At 40.3% G+C, this 23,111-nt stretch overlaps 1 protein-coding gene across 1 annotated transcript in view; it reads right to left on the reverse strand.

Moving 5' to 3' along the window:
- TMEM151B (transmembrane protein 151B) overlaps positions 1 to 18,966 on the reverse strand; it is a 30,021-nt gene extending 11,055 nt beyond the window's left edge. Inside the window, exon 1 of the mRNA XM_058188907.1 lies at positions 18,589 to 18,966. Coding sequence (XP_058044890.1) covers positions 18,589 to 18,684 — 96 coding nt within the window. The 5' untranslated portion in view covers positions 18,685 to 18,966. The remainder of the gene's footprint in view (positions 1 to 18,588) is intronic.
- Between the last annotated feature and the right edge of the window lie 4,145 nt (positions 18,967 to 23,111).

Below are 23,111 nucleotides of genomic sequence, written 5' to 3' on the forward strand. Positions count from 1 at the left end.
TGGCTAGTGTCAGGTTGCTCCTGGCTAGCAGTCGCCGCCGAGGCGGATGTCCTTGACCTCGGATGAGTTGCTCGAGTAGCACTGCCCAAGTCTCGGTATCCGCAGTCCTTGGACGCTTCTTAAAGCGCCATGTAGTCACCGATGGACTCGCCTCCATCTGTCTACGCTTCTCCAATTCAAACCGCTGCACGTATTTGGACGGCGCCGGTGCGAAATGGTTCTTCAGCAAAGTCTGCAGAGTCGGCCACGATACCGATTGTATCGGCGTTGGCTCTGCCAGGGCTTCCGCAATCTCGATGACCTCCGCCCGCAATGGCTTAAGAAGTAAGCCCTTTGCGGTTATCAGGGATCCTGTAGTTCGTTGGCTTCTAGAAAGCTTTCGAAACGGGTCATATATGTTCCCCATTTCTCCTTGCCCGGGTTGTACGGTGCGGGTGGCGTGTTTGCCATTTCCGCGTTTCTGCCCTGAGTTTGCTGGGTTCGGGACTAGCGTGCTTCAGCTCGGTTCTGGTTCTCCTTAGCCTCGAGATCCCACCTTCGTCGCCAATGTTAAGTTCGGGAAGTAACGAGGCTGGAGACCAGGGTAGTGACAACAGCTCTTTAATATAGGGTGAACCCAGCAACAGGCTGGGGGAAAAACCTCTCCTTTTATACAGTTCTGCTGGAGGCTTCGTCCAATCAGCAACGTGCTGATTTCCCGCTCAAATATTTAAAGGCACAACTGTTAATACATAACAATAACGAGATAAGATAATTTGGTTTTTCTTCTCCTTCATTCTCTTTTCCTGCATTTCTGAGACTATTGCCTACTCTTTAATTTTGGATTCCCAGTGGAATTTCAAGAAAAGCATGGGCGAACGTGCAGAAGTGCATAAATTACGGTTAAGATAGGCAGCTGCATATTTCTCAGAACTTTGGTATCAATCCTTTCCGCCTCCCAGCAATAATCATTATTATCCTTGTTCACCCAGCCAGCAATATTGAAGATATTTTCTTACGTTTTAAGTTCTTGTTAAGTATATGCATTTGTTCATCACATTCTTGTATTTATATTTGAAGCAACAACCAACTCTGTTTAACAAGAAACAGGTCTAGAACCAGATCACTTGTAAATCTCTATATTTAGAAGACAAAATTGGTATGTACAGAACTGATATTCTTTACATATAAGCAAACTTCTAGGTTGTAGTGAGATAAATGGCAATCATGGCTAGTATTTTTCAAAAATATCATCATCATCATCATAGCAGCAAGAAAGACTATTTTATGGGACCATAAAATAGAGAAAATAATAGAAAACGAAGAAGCTAAAGTGCTCTGGGATGGGCACCTGCTACATAATAGACTTAAGAATTGCCAACAAGAGAGACAAAAAAAAATCTGGAGAGTGGATGTGGCAGTAACTGGAGGCAGCAGAAGAGACGAGAAAGAACTGGAGAAGATAACATAATACAAACAGCTGCAAACAGAAATAGAACAAATGTAGCAAAATAAAGCAAAGGTAGCACCAATAGTAATAGGTGACTTGGGTGCAATTCCAAAACACTGGAAACACCACTTGATATGTCATGCCAGTCGTTAAGCAGATAACCATGTGAGTGTGCCCAATTTTACAACCTTTTTTGCAGTGGTGGTTAAACAAATCCATTGTCCTCAATGGATTGTTTTGTGTTTTGTTGGAAACTGGAAGTAAGCTCCCGTTTTCAGCAACAAGAAAAAATCCATCATAAACTGCAGTCATGTGACTGTGAGATGTTGCAAATGGCCATAAATGTGAGCTGGTTGCCAAGCATCCAAAGTGAAACCATGTGACCATTATAGAGCCGTCTGTCATGACTCTGAATCTGAGTTGTAAGTAGCCCTAGGGAGGTCTGCCATAACTTTGAACGGTCTCTAACTGACCATTCATAAATTGAAGACTATTTATGCAACTCTTGAAAGTAAAATTGGAAGCTACATTATCATCAACAATAATGACTTGTGTTCTGAGAAACAAGTTTAATAATGCTGATAAGATAATTAGAAAATAAAACCACATCTGTGGAAAGTACTTTTCATTTATCTGAACTTTATCCAACAGTATTTCTCTATTTTTTGACTGGATCTCTATTTTGTCCTAGGGATGTGCAGGTATTAACAATCACATTCATTGCCCAATTATTTGATTCATTTAATATATAACTTCTGTTTCATCTCAGCACGTACTATAACTTTCGTTGATTCCATCAACAGCCCTGAGCAGTAATCTAACACTCTAACCTGGATACAATTAGCACAATCATGATGACATTAAAGTCTCCAATGAATGCTTAAATTAAGTAGATCAATCAAGACTTGATCTCTTGCTTTCACACATTGCAGCATCCCCATGGTCATGTGATCAAAACTTGGATGCTTGGCAACTGGCTGATATTTATAATAGCTGCCATGTCTCAGAGTCATATAATCACCTTTTATGACCTTTTGACAAGCAAAGTCAAACAGGGAAGCCACTTAACAACCGTGCTGCTAATTTAAAAATTGCAGTGATTCACTTAACAATTGTGGCAAGAAATGTTCTAAAATGGGGCAAAATTCACTAAACAACTGTCTCACTTGGCAATGAAAATTTTGGGCTCAACTATAATTGTAAGTTGAGGACTACCTATATATGCAAACCCACTTTATTTATACTTCAGAAATAACTTAAAGCAGTTCTATTCCAGGGAGCCTATCCTGCATTTGTTTTTGCTTTCTGGTGATACTTTAATTGTGATATGGATTCCTTGCTGGTTGGTAGTTTTTTATTTGTGCAATGGTTAGAATGCAGTATTGCAGGCTAACTTTGCCTACTGCCAGGAGTTCGATCCTGACCAGCTCAAGCCTTCCATCCTTGTGAGGTTGGTAAAATGAGGACCCAGATTGTTGGGGGCAACATGCTGACACAGTAAACCACTGAGGAGAGTGCTTTAAAGCACCATGGAGTGGCGCTATTGCTTAGTGCTATTGCTATTGCTGTTGTACATCATTCAAAGACTTTCAGAACAAGAGCAGATAATATGATTAAACAAATCAATCAATTAATCAATAAATAAGAAATCTATTTGTCTCATTAAAACACCAAAATCTCTTACTCTAAGCATAGAAACAATTCAAAGGAATGAAGAACCCAAATTAAGATAATGGTGTCTATCTAGAGAGAACTATGTTCCCAACAGCTTCACTATGTAAATAGCAAGGAACAGAGCTTAGTGGCAGAACATGTGCTTTGCATGCATAAATCTCCAGGTATTCTCTGCTGTTCTTAGATATGGTTAGGAAAGATCTAAAATCTCAGAGAGCCACTACCAGTAAGGCAAACAAATGATTCTCAGCCTCATACCACAGGTCTATAAAAAGATAAAGGTTCCCTTCGCACATATGTGCTAATCGTTCCTGACTCTAGGGGGCGGTGCTCATCTCCGTTTCAAAGCCGAAGAGCCAGCGCTGTCCTAAGACGTCTCCGTGGTCATGTGGCCAGCATGACTCAACGCCAAAGGCGCACGGAACGCTGTTACCTTCCCACCAAAGGTGGCCTCTATTTTTCTACTTGCATTTTTACGTGCTTTCAAACTGCTAGGTTGACAGAAGCTGGGACAAGTAATGGGAGCTTACCCTGTTATGTGGCAGTAGGGATTCCCACTGAGCCACAGGTCTATACATAGCACCAAAAGCCATGGCTGCAATTCTCAAGAATTTGAGTCATTCATCATTAGATACATGACTGAAGACTAATTAACTATACTTAATTTAAACTGCATTTAAACGTTAGTTTTCAACATAAATAAATTATATCACATTTCAATTCTTGTTCTGCCTCCTTCCTCCAATTGCTTTTAAAAATATACTGCCTAGCATGCCACTGAAAGTCAAGTATGGGCTTTGACATGGACAGTACTGAGTGATATGAACCAAACTTCCAATTTAATATGTAAAAATTATTTTTTAATGTGGTGAAGATGAGGTCTGACTTATTTTTGAAAAAACTACTTTAATGCAAATGTGTTTTTATCCTAACCTCCACTGCACATATTTATGCCTGTATCCACTGCCATGGCTCCATCTTAAGGACACTGATCCAAGGAAGATGACCTTGTAAAGGAGGTCGAAGCCAACTCTCACAACTTTGAGACCCACCCACAAACCCAAACTACTATCCAGCTGTTGTGACCCAGGAGGTTGTAGGAAACTCAGTCAGTGTAAAAACAAACTTTATTCGAACAGCTGAGAATTACTTCATTCTCAGTGTAGTTCAACTAAATTAAAGCAAATTCCTCCCAACACAAATTCCTCAGTCCTATCACCAACCTTTGTTCAATTAGGCAAACTGCCAAAGGCCTTTCTTGGCAAAAGTTTAGAAGACACCGATACAAAATAAATGCAAGAAGACGAACCTATCAACGTTGTTTTCCGGCAAAGCCCAAACGCCGTTGCTGGTCTTTTAAGCCTTATGGGAGGGGCCAATCACCTCTTGGCCCTACTCCCGAGTCATCCTCTTTGCTTGAGCTGCTTTTGCCTTCTGGCAGCTCTTCTCATGCGTGCATTAGGAACAGGCTCCTCCTGTTCCTCTGCCTCACTACTGTCAGCCTCTGGAGGCTCTGGAGTCTGCACCTCACTCCCCAATGGCCCAGGCCCCACCTCAGCCTTCGACAAAGAGCTCTCATCTGGGCCTTCCCCAGCCTCCAGGACTGGCCCACGCTCTTCCTCAGCCTCATCGCTGTCCGACTCAATTGCCAGCTCCTCAGGCTGCTGGTGGACCACAACACCAGCAACCTTTGCACTGAGATGTTCTTTCTAGAATTTTCTTCTTTTCTTGCTGAAACCTCCCATTTCTAACCTCAAACTTTTTTTTCCTGGCTTTTCTCATCAAACTTAATTAAGTCCCCTTGTTCTGTTTCCCTCCCCCAATACTCCCAACAAAGAGTCAGTCAAAGGCCTTCTCTTCTAATTTATTTACATAGATAAATGTCCTGGCTACGTCTACCCACGGGCCTGCCAAGTCTCTGGAGATAACGAGGAAATTATAGATAAGGCCAGAATTACTCACGAATATATTCTTCCCTCCACTGATACAGTTTGCCCGCGCAAATTCACTGCTTTGTCCAAGACAAAAAACCAGGAAGTCCCGCCTCCTATTTATAGTCTCTGCAGATGTCACTGCATGACCATCATTCTTTGGCTTTGTCCCAACGTTTCCTTTGCTGCGTGCGCTGGTCACGTCTGCGCAGCTTGCATCACTCCAAAACTGTTCTTGGGACATTGCCAAATCAGAAGAAGGCTCGGGAGAATCAGGCCTTGCCGGCCCCTCCTCCTCCCTTTGGGTGGGTGCCAGAGAGGGAGAGGGCCCAAGAGAAGCAGGCCTTGCCAGGTCTTCTCCCTCACTTTCTGAATCATCCGAGTCCAGGAGTCCGGGTCCAGGAACCTGGGTCACAACACCCCTACTGTTTTAGAGAGCTATTCCTGCTGACAGAGAAACAGATTCTCACCCTTTTCACATACTTAATTTCTGATATTTTGTTAAATTAGAAACACGTTTCATTTGCAGTATTTGTTGGCATTCCAGTATAATGTTTCTGCATTTTTAACATGTCATGAAAAGGAGCTTTCTTAGAAATAGTCTAGATCAGGGGTCTGCAAACTTGGCTCTTTTAAGCAAAACTGGCTGAGGGACTCTGGGAGTTGAAGTCCACAACTCTTAAAAGAGCCAAGTTTGCAGATCCCTGGTCTAGATAGTATTAAGCAATTTCTTTCAAATGGTCCTGTTTGTTCACTCTAGGCTCAAATGGCGAAGTCAAACAGAAAAAATGTTCTGTCTAAATATGATTAAGAACTAGAACAGTATCTATTACAGTCTCTGGAGTTGGGCAGTAAGAACTGGAAGCTGTGATTTCACATTGTTGTGTATAATAAACATCAAATAATAACATATGCCTCTCCTAGGTCCTTGGGAAGGATTTGAGATGTGGATAAAAATCCAAGTCTAGCTATCTGACTGTGTGACCAACCATAATTCCAAAGAAAACCAAGAATACAAAGAGTATCTGGTCAAGAAATATCCAGAAACAAGGAAGATCAAGGAAGCCCTGAATGTAATAAAGTAGCAAATAACAGCTATAGCCAAGAAGTTCATTTGAGACACAAAGCTCAAATTGCACGCTATAGGCAGAATCTTCAATTTCAGTTGAATCAGAAACATTTCTACCGATCCATCAAGAATTTTGTCAGATATGTTCTGAGCTCAGCTATGGAACAACCACAGAATTATAACAAGAACAGCAATAGCACTTAGACTTATATATCGCTTCATAGCATTTTACAATCCTCTCTAAGCATTTTACAGAGTCAGCATATTGTCCCTAACAATCTGGATCCTCATTTTACTGACCTTGGAAAGTTGGAAGTCTGAGTCAACCTTCAGCAGGTGAGGATCGAACTCCTGGCAGTCAGTAGAATTAGCCTGTAATATTGCATTCTAACCAATGTGCTCTAGAATCCAGCTTGGTTAAAATAGGTGGATAAGATTAAAAATAATAAGCTAAAAGAACATATAATAACAGCAGAAATGATGGGGGAAAGTCAAGAAACATCAAGAATTGGTCAGCACCATACATTGCATGTTTTAGATTGGAATATCTGACTGGTTGGCACCCATTCATTGCCAAGCAGTTTAACAGCCTGATGCAAGATTTATTAACATCTAGTAAAATCTACCTGATACTAAAAGAGAAAAGGGATCACCAGGCATCTCCAGGCCAATTAAATGCTTATCAACAACTTTCAAATTGCTAACTGGTGTAATAGCTGATGCAGTCCAGCAGCATCTCATTGAAAATAAACTCTTTTTACCTGCACAGAAAGAAAACTACCTAAATACCGATAGTAGAGGAGCAAAAGATTAGCTCCTAATTGACAAAATGTGTTTGGAACACTGCAAGAGAAGAAAGATCAATTTGAATATGAGCTTGGATTGATTACAAGAAGGCATTTGATTCCCACCACGTGATTGAATAAAGTGCCTAGAAATAACAGGAGTCAGTAGAAACATCAGAAGCTTTGTACAAATATCAATGGCACAATGGAAGATATAGTTGTCAGTCAATGATGATAACCTGGGAGAGGTTAATATCAAGAGATGACTCTTTCAAGGAGGCTCACTATGGCCACTACTGTTTGTCATTGCACTGATTCTTCCATCAACAATATTGAAGAAGTCAGGCCATGGCTATAAAACATCAAAAACATCATTCTTGCAGGCTATCCCATCGTCTTTACATGGACAATCTGAAGCTGTATGTAAGAACAGCATCTGAAATTTACTTACCAAATAGTATAGGGTGTGGGTTGAAATGTTGCAAATACACCAAAGAGTTGAAGAAGAAAAAAGGGCATTTGAAGAATATCTGAAGTAGAGTGAAGAAGATGCACTGAAACTAGTACACTATGAAGGCTGACTGAGCAGCAAAGAGACCAAACCGCCTATAGGAAAGACCAAATGAAGAGTAGAAGAGACATAGCAAAACAAAATACTACATGGCAATACGGAAAAATCTTTAATCTTGATTGCAGAAAATATGACTTCTGTAACAGAGTTGTTAACGCTTGGAACTCACTACCTGACTCTGTGGTCTCTTCTCAAAATCCCAAAATCTTCAACCAAAAACTGTCTACTATTGACCTCACGCCATTCCTAAGAGGACTATAAGGGGTGTGCAAAAGAGCACAAAAGTGCCTACCGTTCCTGTCCTATTGTTCCCTTTCATTATATCAAATTAATACTTTTGCTTATATATATACATATTTTAGCCTATATATATGTTTATATGATGTGTTGTTGTTTTTATGTCAATGTTTGCATATACTGTTGTGACAAAATAAATAAATAATTTTTTTAAAAAACCATCAGGCAAAGCAGATAACAAAAAAGATCTGGCAAAGTCAAATTTTCCCAAAGCAGGAAAATTGAAGAAGGAGACAGAGGGGCTAATTCTGGCTACACAAGACCAAATCTTAAGAAGAAATGCATACAAAGCCAGAATTGAGAAGACAGTCACAGACAGCAAACGCCATCTCTGCAAAATAACTGAAGAAACAGTGGACTACCTGATTAGCTGCTGCAAGATGATCACACAAACTGATTAAAAAAAACAATGGTATGGCAAAGTACCAATGATACTGCATTGGAATACCAGCAAGAAATGCCCTTTGCTTGGAAGCAAGCACTGGCAGGACCACAAAGTAGACAAAAAAAATAAAGCAGCTAGGATACATTGGGACTCTGGAATTCGAACAGACACTTGTCGCATAACATCCCAGACTTAACAATTGTCGATAAGAAAAAAGTCTGGATAGTGGCCGTGGCAGTACCTGAAGACAGCAGAATAGGAGAGAAAGAATTGGAGAAGATAACAAAATACATCTGCAAATAGAACTAGAATGACTGCAGCAAAAGAAAGCAAATATAGTACCAAAAGTAATAGATGTCTTGGGTGTAATCCCAAAACAACTGGAGCATCACCTGAACACCACTGGCATTGACAAAATCACCATTAATCAAAAGGCAGCTCTATTCGGAACAACTTATATTCTGCCAGGATATCTTTACCACCATCAGACAACATCTGCCTATCCCAGATCCTTGGGAAGGACTCGATAGATGGAGAAAAATGTCAAATACAGTTTAAACATGTGGCTGACCATCAACAACAATAATAAAGCTATGTTCCTATTGCTTATTAGAGCAATAAAGCTAGATCCTATTGCTTCCTTCCTAGATGATCAAACCTGCTACTTTTAAGTACTGCTCTCTGAATTATATAAAACTGTAAGGTATTTCTTTACCGCTTTACTGCTACCTATTGTCCATTCAGATTTCTGCAATCCAGATAAATTAGTCCAAAATTTTGCAAAACAGGCCAAAATCATTCAGTTTGTATGAAATAAAAAAAAATCTGGAAAGAGAAAATATATATATGCACACACAGATACATAACTTGGACTCTCCCTCCTCTGTAATTTCTGGCCATCTGCCCAATCATAATGCCTACTCAGAGATTGCGTTCCTAAAACATATACATTTCCCAAGTCTAAGCTTGTTCACAAAAGGAACAAGAATCCCTAGTTTGGAAAAACTCCTGAGTCAAAGCATATTCGTTTTATGTACAAAGCATGCACGTGAACCATAAAAAATGTTCATTCTTTCCTGAATGGTCACATCTTCAGGAATTTATGTCTATTACATAATACTCGAAAGTTTTAGTTTATGAAGAATTGTTTCCACAAATGCGGGTACGACAGAGCATCTTGGTGGAAAGAAGCAATGAGTTACTAATGAATCAACTAGCAAATACACTCACGTTGTCCTTCACAGAGTTTAACAGGAATATGCTATAGACTAGAGCAAATCATTTGTTCAGTCAGCACGCATATTGTCTACAAAAACTGGCAACAACTGTGCAATGGTTTACACCAGGGGTGTCAAACTCAAGGCCCCGGGGGCCAGATCCAGCCTACAGGGTGCTTAGATCTGGCCCATGGGTCCGCCCTGGAAACAGCAAAGGACTGGCTCCTGGTGCTTCTGCCAGCAAAAACAGGCTCCCAGGCTCCGTTTTCAGCTGCCACGGCCTCCTACAACCCTCTGCCAGTGAAAACGGAGCTTGGGAGAGCCGCACGCATTGTAGCATCCCCATGGTCATATGATCAAAATTCAGATGCTTGGCAACTGACTCATATTTATGACGGCTGCAGTGTCCTGGAGTCATGTGATCTTTTTTTGTGACCTGACGAGCAGTTTGATTAATTTAACAACTACAGTGATTCACTTAGCAACTGTGGCAAACATCGTAAAATGAGACAAACCCACTTAAAAAATTTTTCTCTTAGCAACAGAAATTTGGGGCTCAATTGTGGTCATAAGTCAAGGACTACCTGTACATTTGCTTGTTGAAGCTACAAAAATATTTTATTTCTTCCTTTCAGTGATAAAATTTCCAACAGAAAAAATAATAATTGCTTCCCCTTTTCCTTCAAACAGAAAAATTACATTTTCAGAAAACTTATAAAGATTGGTCTCTCAGATCAGAAGCTAAAGAAGTTATATTGCATATTCCATTGTCTCAAATAGTGTTAACTTACTACAAAGTTATTAGTGCTTCTAACTGCAGAAGAGACGAGTTTCTAAGCATCTGTTGAGACAGTAACATATGCTTCTCTCAAAGATTGTCAGTTCTATTCATGGCATAATTTGCACTGGAGGAATTAAAAGTGCACCAGGAGAGATACAATATTGGTAGATTCATTATAGACACAGCATGTGGAACGGCTTTTCTTAAGTGGCATTTGATGTTATTCGTATTTTCTTATCTGTAAATGTTGCCAATGAAATTTTTATCTAGGCAGCCATCAAGCTTCAAATCTTACTCAAAGACCTAAGAAAAGGGGTGGAAGAATAATGATAATCTGTTTATTAAACAGGACAAAAAGTATTACAAGAGAATTAAAAACATTATTAAAGGAAACCAATAAACTCTATTACAGAATGCATGCAAAAGTCCAACTTCATTCTTTGGCAACTCCAGAACAATAGTATAGATAATATAGAGCCAAGTGGACTAATATACCTTGATTTGCTGTTAGGTGGTTTCCTAAATTCCAATTTTAAAATCATAACTCATTCCAATTTGCAGCTCTTGGTTTTACCTTAATAACATCTGAGCACTGGAAGGAATTTTGAAGAAAAAAAGCTGAATTTCTTATTAGCCTAAGGAAAGACTTACAAAAAAGCAAAATCAGTGTTATCACTATACAGTATGAAGTTTGTTAATCACTAGGTAATGGACTAGCAATTTGAGCTTATTTGTTTTGATCTGGTATATGCAAATAATATGATTAAGATACACTAGTAATCCTTCTGCAGTATGTTGTTGTTAAGCAACAACATGGAGGTTCCTGAAAAAATCAGTGTCATTTATAACAATTGGCATTACAAAGTATGTATCTCCCTAGTCAGGCAAAGTGACAGGAGCTACACGTCAGGTTCATTTTTCTGCTTCCCAGTTTCCTGAAAGTATTTTTCTCCTTATTTTTTTTCTCACAAGAGACTAAAAGCCCTCGTTACTATCTACATTGAGTTAAGCAGGTTCTTCTGTAAAGTCTAATAAAACTGAGAACACTTATAAACAGAAGATCAATTTTCTCGTTGTACAGTACGGAAACAATACAAGTGTCTGTAACAGTAACTTCTCAGTTTATTTATTATTCTTAACCTTCTGCCTCACAGTCATGAACTCAATATAGCTTTAATTCCAATATTATTATGGTTTCTGCCCCCATGTTCCTCCAACTAGCAGACAGCCTAAAGAATTCAAAGATGTATGAGCATGATATAAAAGATCTAGTATGCTGCTATACCTGGATAAATGATTGACCTGATAAAACAAGGCTAAATATAAAGTTGATCTGGTTACATTAAGAACAACCATATTTTGATTATATTCCAGTTTCCTTTGCATAGACTGCCTCAAAAAAATCTGGAAAGGCATATACACACCACAGGGACGCAAATAATTAAAAAGTGCATCTGCCCTGTCTGGCTCAGAGTTACTATAGATGGGTTGGTGGGAGGTTTACCTGTGTGGAAGGGGGAATAAGGTGAAAAGAGGGGGGGGAGGCATGCCCATAGAAGCCTTATTTAGGCTAACCACAATCACAGTATGGTTGACTGGAAGAGGACAATTTTACCCAAAATAGTTGCAGGGGTCTTAAAACTCATCTACCCAAAAGCCGAGTGGGTTTTTGTGTCTGCACATTAATTCCATCCTTGACCAGCTGTGTTATCTGTGGTAATAAAGCTCTGACCTCAACCTAATCCCGCCATACCAAGATAATTATCTTCTGTCCCGAAATCCATTCTCAGTATAATGGAAGCGAATCAGCACTTGAGCTATATTTTCTTGTGCTATCTTATGTTTAAGGAGCCCTGGTGGCACATTGGTTAGAGTGCAGTACTGCAGGCTACTTCTGCTGGCTGCTGGCTGCCTGCAATTTGGCAGTTCAAATCTCACCAGGCTCAAGGTTGACTCAGCCTTCCATCTTTCTGAGGTTGGTAAAATGAGGACCCAGATTGTTGGGGGCAATAGGCTGGCTCTGTAAACTGCTTAGAGAGGGCTATAAAGCACTGTAAAGCAGTATATAAGTCTAATTGCTATTGCTATTAAGTAAGCACACATTCCTTTTCTCCTCTTTATAGGAACTGACACTGGTGCCTTTGAGAAGCCTAGCTCTTTCTCCTAAACAAATTATTTTCTTTTATATCCAATGACCCAAATTTATATCCACGCTGTCAGACTATGTGCTGTTTTCCACAGGGAAAACATGACAAAACAAAACATTATACTATTTTCTCATAGTCCAACCATGATGCCAGTTTGAAACACTAAGAATTTTAAACCTACTATATGTTGTCCATAAACTGTAAATCCAGACAGGTTTAAATCCAAAACTATACCAGTCATTGAATTCCTATAGAACATGAAATACATTTCACTAAGAATCTATCCATGGGTGGTTGGATTTTGTGGTGGTAGAATAAGTCAAAAAGAAGTTGGATGTAGTAGTTAAATACTACAGAGCCATGGTGGCACAGTGGTTAGAGTGCAGTAACACAGGCTACTTCAGCTGAACTGCTAGCTGCAGTTCAGCAGTTCAAATCTCACCAGGCTCAAGGTTGACTCAGCCTTCCATCCTTCCGAGGTGGGTAAAATAAGGACCCAGATTATTGAGGTCAATATGCTGACTTTGTAAACTGCTTAGAGAGGGCTATAAAGCACTGTAAAGCAGTATATAAGTCTAATTGCTATTGCTATTAAGTAAGCACACATTCCTTTTCTCCTCTTTATAGGAACTGACACTGGTGCCTTTGAGAAGCCTAGCTCTTTCTCCTAAACAAATTATTTTCTTTTATATCCAATGACCCAAATTTATATCCACGCTGTCAGACTATGTGCTGTTTTCCACAGGGAAAACATGACAAAACAAAACATTATACTATTTTCTCATAGTCCAACCATGATGCCAGTTTGAAACACTAAGAATTTTAAACCTACTATATGTTGTCCATAAACTGTAAATCCAGACAGGTTTAAATCCAAAACTATACCAGTCATTGAATTCCTATAGAACATGAAATACATTTCACTAAGAATCTATCCATGGGTGGTTGGATTTTGTGGTGGTAGAATAAGTCAAAAAGAAGTTGGATGTAGTAGTTAAATACTACAGAGCCATGGTGGCACAGTGGTTAGAGTGCAGTATTACAGGCTACTTCAGCTGACTGCTAGCTGCAGTTCAGCAGTTCAAATCTCACCAGGCTCAAGGTTAACTCAGACTTCCATCCTTCCGAGGTGGGTAAAATGAGGACCCAGATCGTTGGCGGAAATATGCTGACTCTGTAAACTGCTTAGAGAGAGCTGTAAAGCCGTATATAAGTCTAAGTGCTATTGCTATTGCTAAATATAATTAAGGCATCAAGCTAGAAGCCCAGAGACTGTGAATTGTAGTCCTGTCTTAGTCTCTCTCTTAACCATAGGAAGCAGGAAAGTGCCAACCACTTCTGATATCTTGCCAAGAAGCCTGTAGGCTTCAGACAATTGAGACAATTGCCAGGAATCAACACTGGACTCAAATGTAGCACTCCCAAAATGTGCAATTTTCTCCTTTAAAGATTTGATAGAGTAATATATTTTTGGTCAAAATCTTGTTTCCGCCCAGGGTAAGGATTAGTGTACCATTACAAAATGATCCCAGAATTTGAAATTGGTTTTCATCTATTTACAATTGATTTACACACACAAGCACAAATGTATTTAAATATAATTTGATGGTGAAGAGGAAGCAGTGTTCTTATCTGCAGGGTCTCATAACTTCTAACCCACCCTATGCAAAATACATGGACACATAAATTAGTTAAATGGACTCAGTAAAACCCAAGCCTACATGAAATCATACTATTAAAATGAAAGGTTGAAAAAGATACAGTCAACTTCTACTGGTTGCTTCTCATCTTAACTAATGCAATATTTTTCCTCTTTCTTTTTCTTCCTTCTGTACAATCATGTCCAATTGTCAAAAACTACTTAGAAAAATCCCAGCAGTTTTTTTGACAAGGCTTTTCAGAAGTAGTTGCTGTTGTCTTCTGTCTAGGGCTGAGAAAAAGTAATCATTCAGGTGGCCTTGTGCCTAAGGTAGGACTAGAACTTATGGCCTCCTGGTTTTTAGTTTTACATGCCAAACTCATTCATTTCTCTCATTACTCAAATCACAAGCTATTTTGTCTAATTTTTGAAATTGGTTTTCTCTTTCCAAGAGTTCAGCACATTCATCCTTGTTTGGAAAAATCCCCAGAACTTTATTCCACTTTATCTTTTGCATTTATGACGTTATAATGACACTACAGAGCACTGCACACCAGAACAACTAGACACAAGAAGAGTTTTTCCCCAAACGCCATCACTCTGCTAAACAAATAATTCCCTCAACACTGTCAAACTATTTACTAAGTCTGCACTCCTATTAATCTTCTCATCATTCCCATCACCCATCTCCTTCCATTTATGACTATAACTTTGTTGCTTGTATCCTTACGATTTGTACTGATATTGTTTCCTGATTGCTTATTTGTATCCTATGACTATCATTAAGTGTTGTATCTTAGAATTCTTGATGAAGGTATCTTTTCTTTTATGTATACTGAGAGCATATGCACCAAGACAAATTCCTTGTGTGTCCAATCACACTTGGCCAATAAAAATTCTATTCTATTCTATTCTATTCTATTCTATTCTATTCTATTCTATTCTATTCTATTCTATTCTTGTCAGTAACTATCATTCTCTAATTCTGTCACTTCAGATAATGTGAAATCCCTTGCTCTGCCATTTATTCATTTTTCCCAACTTCCCCTTTTCCTTAAATAGCATGCTAGGACACCTACAAGTATTCATATGCTTATTTTTTTGAATCCCAACCCAAAATGTTTAATTCTTGTGAAAATTCTGATTGGCTTCACACAATGTATCAGTGTAAGCTAGAACTTGTATTTTTTTTATCATTTCTGCTTTTCATCCTTTTTTTTCTTGATATTTTATCTGTCAATGCCTTACAAAGCTTACCGGCTAAGTTATATTAAAAAGATACTCATTGATGCTACTGAATAAATAATAACTATTACTACATCAGTCAGTCCTAATTAGGAGTTAGGAGCAAAATTTTGTAAGGTAATTATCTGAACGGAAGACTTTGTTCTATTCTTGATCTTTGTTCCGAGGGATGAACTGAGCAATAAGCAGGCTTAGACTCTTATGCATGAAACAGCAACACATACAGGTAGTCCTCAACTTACAACAGTTCATCTAGTGACCGTTCAAAGTTACAAAAGCACTGAAAAAAGTGACATGACCATTTTTCACATTTGCAACCACTGCAGCATCCCCATGGTCACACGATCAAAATTAAGACACTTGGCAACCGTTTCATATTTATGGTGGCTGCAGTGTCACATGGTCATATGATCACCTTTTGTGACCATCTGACAAGCAAAGTCAACTCCCTTAACAACTGTGTGTGACTAATAACTTTTTTTTTATTTGCATTTATATCCCGCCCTTCTCCAAAGACTCAGGGCGGCTTACACTATGTTAGCAATAGTCTTCATCCTATTTGTATATTTATATACAAAGTCAACTTATTGCCCCCAACAATCTGGGTCCTCATTTTACCTACCTTATAAAGGATGGAAGGCTGAGTCAACCTTGGCGCCTGGTGGGACTAAAACCTGCAGTAATTTATTTTATTTTTATTTTTTTATTTATTTTATTTATTTTGTCACAACATCATACAAAAAGATTATATAATATATACACATATAAACATATATAGGAAGGAGAAAAGAAAAACAATAGGACAGGAACGGTAGGCACGTTTGTGCGCTTATGCACGCCCCTTATGGTCCTCTTAGGAATGGGGTGAGGTCACACAGGCAGCTGTGTTAATAACAGACTGTCTTACCAGTCTGAGCCACAGAGGCCCTTCACTTCAGTGATTCACTTAACAACTATGGCAAGAAAAGTTGTAAAACGGGGCAAAATTTACTGAACAAATGTTTTGCTTAGCAACAAAGAATTTGGGTTCAATTGTGGCCATAAATCAAGAACTACTTGTACATGTATACATAAATGAAAGATTTTAGATTTTGAAATCAGAATTCAAAAATTCAAGAGAAGAACATGATGCAGAAAAAAAAGTCATAGAGACTGGTGAGGGGGAGATGGGTATAAATCATTATTCCAACAGGAGATGCTTTGGGACTGTAACTCTGATATAATCCAACCAATAGGGAAGAGAAAATGGTCTGTAAACCAATCTTTATTAGCCAAATGATTATTTATACAATCTGAACTTCTATTCTGATTTTTCCTAGGTCCTACCCATGCGTGCTGAGAGCTCATGGAAGTTAAATTCTAAAACATCTGATTAGCACAGATTGGGGATTAGATGAAAAAAATACTTTGATAATTTATGTTCAAAATTCTCATAAAGTTGAATTTATATAAGTAAGGACAACCAACTTGCACTCACAGAATTCTCTTGCGCCGTAAGAAGATGCTTTCCAGATAATCCCTCAAAGTTTTTTATTCTTTTTCATTTTTATAGTGAAGTCTGGAGTGGATTTAATTGATTTCATACTTTACATACTGTATCTCCATTTCCTTCCTTCTTTTGTACTTTATTTTTGTCACAGGAGTAGAAAACTATTTAGAATTATCCATAAATGTATAAGGGAAAAACTAGTTAGAGCACTATAACAAAGACTACAAGAGAGTCATAAGACTGTTTCAAGAACGTTGAAAGTCAATGAGAGAATGTCACTTTTCTTTGCTCCCTCCCAAAAAATGAGGTGATAGATCATCAGTAAAGTACATAGCACTAACTAGCCCCATGTACAAGTGGGTGTAGCTAAGTGTGTGTACAGACATACAAGAGATGTCACAATTAACTGTGCTATATAGAAAAGCATATGCCAAAGATACGTTTCTGTATCTGCTTCTTTCCTATACTTCACTAAATGAAGGAATGTTGAAATTTATGTCACTTGGAGCTGATCCCTTGCAGCCGGATTCTGTGTCAGGTTTGCCAAAAAGCATCCGCTGCATCTGCTATTTCCATCTGCAACCTATCTTGTTACAATCTTATCCCGATGCTCTGAAAGAAAGGAAAAGTTCACAGCGAAAAAACAAGAAAAAGGCTCAGTGCCAGAGCACATGCCTTGCACGTAAAAAGTCCCGGATGCAACCCAATTGTCTCAGAAGATGTAATCAGAAAAGCCTCATTGCCTTTATCCAAAACTAATGCATGGATCCCTTCAAGACAGCCATCTCCTTTTTACTTTCTAGCTACTCGTTTTTTCTTCTTCCTGAGTTTACTTTATCCTAAGGTTTATTCATCCTATACTGAATGTTGTGGTTTCCATTTAGCATTTATATTAACACTGAACTCTTGCTGAAAAAAGTATTCCCTCTTGCTCAAAGATCGTTAAGAGTTGGGCACTGCAGTCGACATTAACTGAAGCGAGTCGCCAATATCTGTGACAAATTAACAGAGCAGCAAAACGCCTTAATTCCTTCCACATGTAAATGTGGAACTACTGGTATAAACAACAGTGAAATACGTGAAGCCATTTTCCACTCTATGCCTTCTCTACTTTGTTTTGTTGCCATGAAACTCACTATCCTTGGATGCTTCATTTGTCCTCAGGAAGAAACCATTACCTCACAGCCGATTTTAGATGTTGACTCCTTTAACGAATTTCAGCCACCTTTTCTAAGACAGGATATGTAAGGCTGGAACTGCACTGTTTTACCCCAAATCATACCAGGCACTGTTTTCCCTTAGATGAATTTATCCAGCCTCATTAAATCCTATTACTTGATTCAAGATCAATCCGAGGAAAATATCCGGGTTTCCTCTTAAGGGATGCGTTGTAGATATGGAAACCTCCCTTTCAGCTCACAAATAGATAACTTAAATCGGTGCTGCCATTCTTAAAAGACAGAAAGGGGCAGGATTCTACGGTCCTCGTTATTAAACCGGTTTATTCATATGAAATGAATACTTTGGTCCATAAGTAAAGGATCGCCGGGGCGTAACATTCAAGGCAACTTACAACAGAATTGGAGAGAAAGGCGAGAAGAATCACCTTGTTTCTCCCGGTTGCTTTCGGGGTCTACATGAGAAAACCGAGACGTCCCGCTACTGCCCCACTGGTATGTCCGCCGCAGAAGGAGCGGACCGGGAGCACGGAGGGCAAGAGTGCAAGCTGTAGATTGCGTACCTGTGTGTGCGCAAAACACCCGGCCCAGTTACCGGCGGGGTTGCAGAGCAACCTCTTTTGTCGGAGCGGAGGGAAGCACAACGCGAGGCAACGAGCGTGTCATGCAAAACCGTCACATGCAAATGGGTTAACAACGTGTTTTGCTCCGGGCCGCCCGGCGAGAGCAGGCACCTCCGCTCAGTCCTCACCTCCTCTCGGACTCCCTCCGCCTCCTCCTGAGGCACTGAGGTGCTGCTGCCTCTTTCGCTGCTGCTGGCCGCGGCCGCCGAGGCTGGGGGGGACATGGCGCCGACCGGGGGGCCTCTCGGATGGGCGACCAGCAGGCACGGCGGCGGCGGCGCATTATCCCGCCAAGGCGAGCCGACGAGCGCCACCCGAACAGCTGCGTCGGGGCCGGCAGCCCGGCGGCCAAAAGGCGGCAGCCTTCGGCGCCTCCATCAATCCGGAGGCTCTCCGGCTGCTGCGGCGGGGGCTTGCCCGCACCGCGAGGAAAAGCGACGCGGCGTTTGCGGCGGGTCCTAGATCAGCGCCTGCCCCGCGGACTCGGCGGCTTCGCGCCTGAGGGACTCTCGGCGGAGCCTAAGCGAAAGCTCACGCAGCCCGCCGGCCGTGCACGCACCGCACGGGGATGGGCAAAGGGCGGGAAAGGGGGCGGGAAATGAAGGCGCTGGTGCGAGGCGAGGCGGCTGCTCAGGTGAAACCGGGGGTCGCGAAGTGCGGGGGGGAGGGAAGGTGGCAAGGAAGGGGCGCCTCAGCGTCCGCGCGCCACTCTTCCTCTCCTAATCCAGGCGCGAGTGACCTTGAAGCTCCGGAGGCTCCAGTCTCAGCTTGCCGCTCTCGCCCCCTTTGTCTGCCCGGCTCTCTGGGCGATAGGCGAGGAGAGAAGCAGCCACAGCCAGTCGTTCGCGTTCGCTTCTTCAACTCCCTCCTCCTCCTCCTCGGCCCTCGCACCTCCCTCTCTCCTCATTCACAGCCTGGGAAGAGTCGAGCCTCTTTCCCGGCGCGCCAAAGCACTGAAAGGCTTTTCACGCGGGCCGAGGCACAGGGGAGTGGGGATGGAGGGGGGGGCAGTCCACATTACTTTGCGGGACCAAAAAGCCTCTGAGGAAGGGAAACCGCCTGAGTGGGCTCGATCAATCTTCACTGCAGCCAAGTTTTAAATAATGCGTGGCTCCGATTTTAAAAGAGGGCAACCCGATTTCCTGCAAGCGCGCACATATTTCGGAAAGACTTTCCGAAGGAGTTTTATGGATGGGTACCAAAGCCCCATAACTAATGCATGGCCTGTCTTATAGAATTAGCTCACTTACTAAATCGCCTAGCCAACTCGCTGCGGACAATTAAGAGTTCTTGTCAAAATAGATGAAAGGATGAGTCCCAAAGGCTCCATTAGTGGCCAAAATGAATAGCCACCCTGCCAGATGTATGTATAGACGCCGAAGCGGAATCTAGTTCTGAAAACAGTGAATCTCAGACATCAGAGATTGCGTTTCAAAGAGGCATGTAAAATGCCAGCAAAAGGTTCTTTTCAGCTGAAAAGATGGGGAGAGACCGCATGGCTCTTTCTGTATAGTTTTGAATCCCTATAGAAAGATTATATGTTGTTATTTTAAAAGTAAGGTGTGTAGATTTTACAATTCCAGGAATAAGTTTGAAAGCTATGAGCAGGAAAACATTCCTGGAGGTGAAGTTGCATTTAGTGGTTTGCAGCATGGCAGGAAAACCAGAAAGTGCATACATAGAACACTAATAAAAGAAATGTGAATTTAATTGGCAACGTAACATATATTCGGCCATAAGTAGTGTTCAGCCAGATCTTTCTGAATCATAACAAAAACATAGAAATCTTAGTGGCCAGGACAACATACTCCATCTCCCTCCTTCCTTCCCTCTCCTCCTCCTTTCCTCATCATCATCCAACATTACTTATGAACCTTAATATATGGTATGTAAACTTATGACATGTATTTGGCAGGGGTGAAATCCAGCGGGTTCTGACAGGTTCTGGAGTACCGGTAGCAGACATTTTGAGCAATTCAGAGAACCGGTAGAGGAAATTTTGAGTAGTTTGGAGAACCAGCAAATACCATCTCTAGCTGGCCCCAGAGCGGGGTGGGAAATGGAGATTTTGCAATATCCTTCCCCTGGAGTGGGGTGGGAATGGAAATTTTGCAGTATCCTTCCCCTGCCACACCCACCAAGCCACGCCCACAGAAGTGGTAGTAAAAGAATTTGGATTTCACCACTGGTATTTGGTCTATTCCATTGTTTTAATGTTTATATTGTGCTTTTTATTTGGCTGTACACCGCCCTGAGTCCTTCGGGAGAAGGGTGGTATAAAAATCGAATAAATAATAATATAAAAAATCGAATAAATAATGGCTGCTTTCATTTGTTTATTTAACCCTTGAAGCTATCCGCAGGCATATACAACTGAGGAAATTGAAATTAAATTTTTCAAATTGTTTTTCTAAATTTTCATAAAACTAGAATGCATGCCTCCAATATCAGTGGCAAGTGGCAAGTGAAGAGCAATTTGCAAAGGTTAGAACTGAAAGATACAAGAACAGGAGCACAATCCCCTGAAGACGATATTGAAACAAAACATCCAAACAAAAGGGAATCTACAGCAGATCTTTCCAAGCTGGACAGCAAGAGATCTCAGCCAGAAAAATACCGTGAGGGAGCAATAACTTACTGAATACAAAAACAGAGCAGCATGCAGCATCGTTCTGTTCTGTTCAGAAAAATCATTGGGTGTAGACTGTGCTTATTCCCTGCCAACAAGAAAATAGAAAGGCAGCACTCTAAGGAACTCCCAGAAGTGAGATGATTCAGTTCAGGGCACTTGGGAGAAAGAGCACATGAGGAAAGATGCAGAAAAACAGATGGGCCACAGTTCACAGCAGGATGCAGACAGAATTTCCTACTTGAATTTAAGATTAGCACCAAATCCTCAGAGCTCCCAGGATCTGATGCATCCACACCTGGACTCCCTTGCTTGAAGTCTGAAAGAAAGGTATTAGCTTTTTTTTATATTAACCATATCGCAAGTAATTGTGTTCTCTTTGCCGACGATGTCAAACTATTTAACACCACAGACAATGCATCTAGCATCCAAAAAGACCTTGATCATCTAACCACTTGGTCTAAAACTTGGCCATCTCCAGATCTAACCAGCAAATGCTCAGTCTTACATATTGGAAAAAAGAACCCAAACACTAAGTACATACTTGATGGACATTACCTTACAGATGACCCCCACCCCGTTAAAGACCTTGGAGTTTTCATGTCAAATGATCTAAATGTCAAAGCCCACTGTAACTACATAGCAAAAAAGGCTCTAAGAGTTGTAAACCTAATCCTGCGTAGCTTTTTTTCCAAAAACACTACACTACTAACCAGAGCATATAAAACATTTGCTAGACCAATTCTAGAATACAGCTCGCCTGTTTGGAACCCTTACCACATCTCTGACATCAATACAATTGAGCGAGTCCAGAAATATTTTACAAGAAGAGTTCTCCACTCCTCTGAAAACAACAAAATACCTTATCCCACCAGACTTGAAATCCTAGGCTTAGAAAACTTGGAACTCCGTCGCCTTCGACAAGACCTAAGTTTAACTCATAGAATCATCTATTGTAATGTCCTTCCTGTTAAAGACTACTTCAGCTTTAATTGCAATAATACAAGAGCAACCAATAGATTTAAACTTAATGTTAACCGCTTTAATCTAGATTGCAGAAAATATGACTTCTGTAACAGAATCATCAGTGCTTGGAATACTTTACCTGACTCTGTGGTCTCTTCCCATAATCCTAAAAGCTTCAACCAAAAACTTTCTACTATTGACCTCACCCCATTCCTAAGAGGACCATAAGGGGCGTGCATAAGCGCACAAACGTGCCTACCGTTCCTGTCCTATTGTTTTTTTTTCTTTTCTTCTTCCTATATATATATTGGTGCTTATACCTCCTAATATTTACTCATATATATGTTTATATACTATATAATCCTTTTTATATGATGTTGTGACAAAAATAAATAAATAAAAATAAAAGCTTAGTCCTGCCTGCAAAATGTCTGGTTCTCTGCTAGGTAATTCCATCAGGAATATCCCAGACCTAGAACAGTTGGCTGGGGAATTCTGGGAATTGAAATCTACACCTCTTAAAGTTGTCAGGTTGAGATACTGCTCCAAACTCTTGTAGATGAACTATGGGTAGATAGCTGCTTAGGTATTTTCTTGCGGTTGCTTTGAGGTTGGTCACCAGGTTCTGTGGTATAAATGTTAATGTTATTTGCATTTGGGATAAGGAAGAGACATGATTTATCTCCTTGACACATTTCTACATATTGATTTAAATGGAATTAGAATACGCTACATGTACTTTTTTACAGAATGGCCATATCAATGAGTTTTGTGAATTTGAATGCCTCCGGTAGACTCTCCATCCTTAACATTCCCTATTCAGCCCTCCTGTATTCTAATTCTGAGTATTCAAAATTTCAAGAATGGGGCATTTTCAGTAAAACAGTTTCCTATGTCTGTTTTTTTCTTCAGCTGTGAAGCCTCATTTCTAGAATAATACTTTTCAATATATTCTGTGGCTACTCAACATTTGCTTTTTCATTGTAAGCTTATATCCCAAAATGAGTAAGAATTGACTAGAACATTATTTCTTTTTATTAGTTCTTTATTTTCATT

Source organism: Ahaetulla prasina, chromosome 1, assembly GCF_028640845.1.
Source record: "Ahaetulla prasina isolate Xishuangbanna chromosome 1, ASM2864084v1, whole genome shotgun sequence".
Taxonomy (NCBI): Eukaryota; Metazoa; Chordata; class Lepidosauria; order Squamata; family Colubridae; genus Ahaetulla; species Ahaetulla prasina.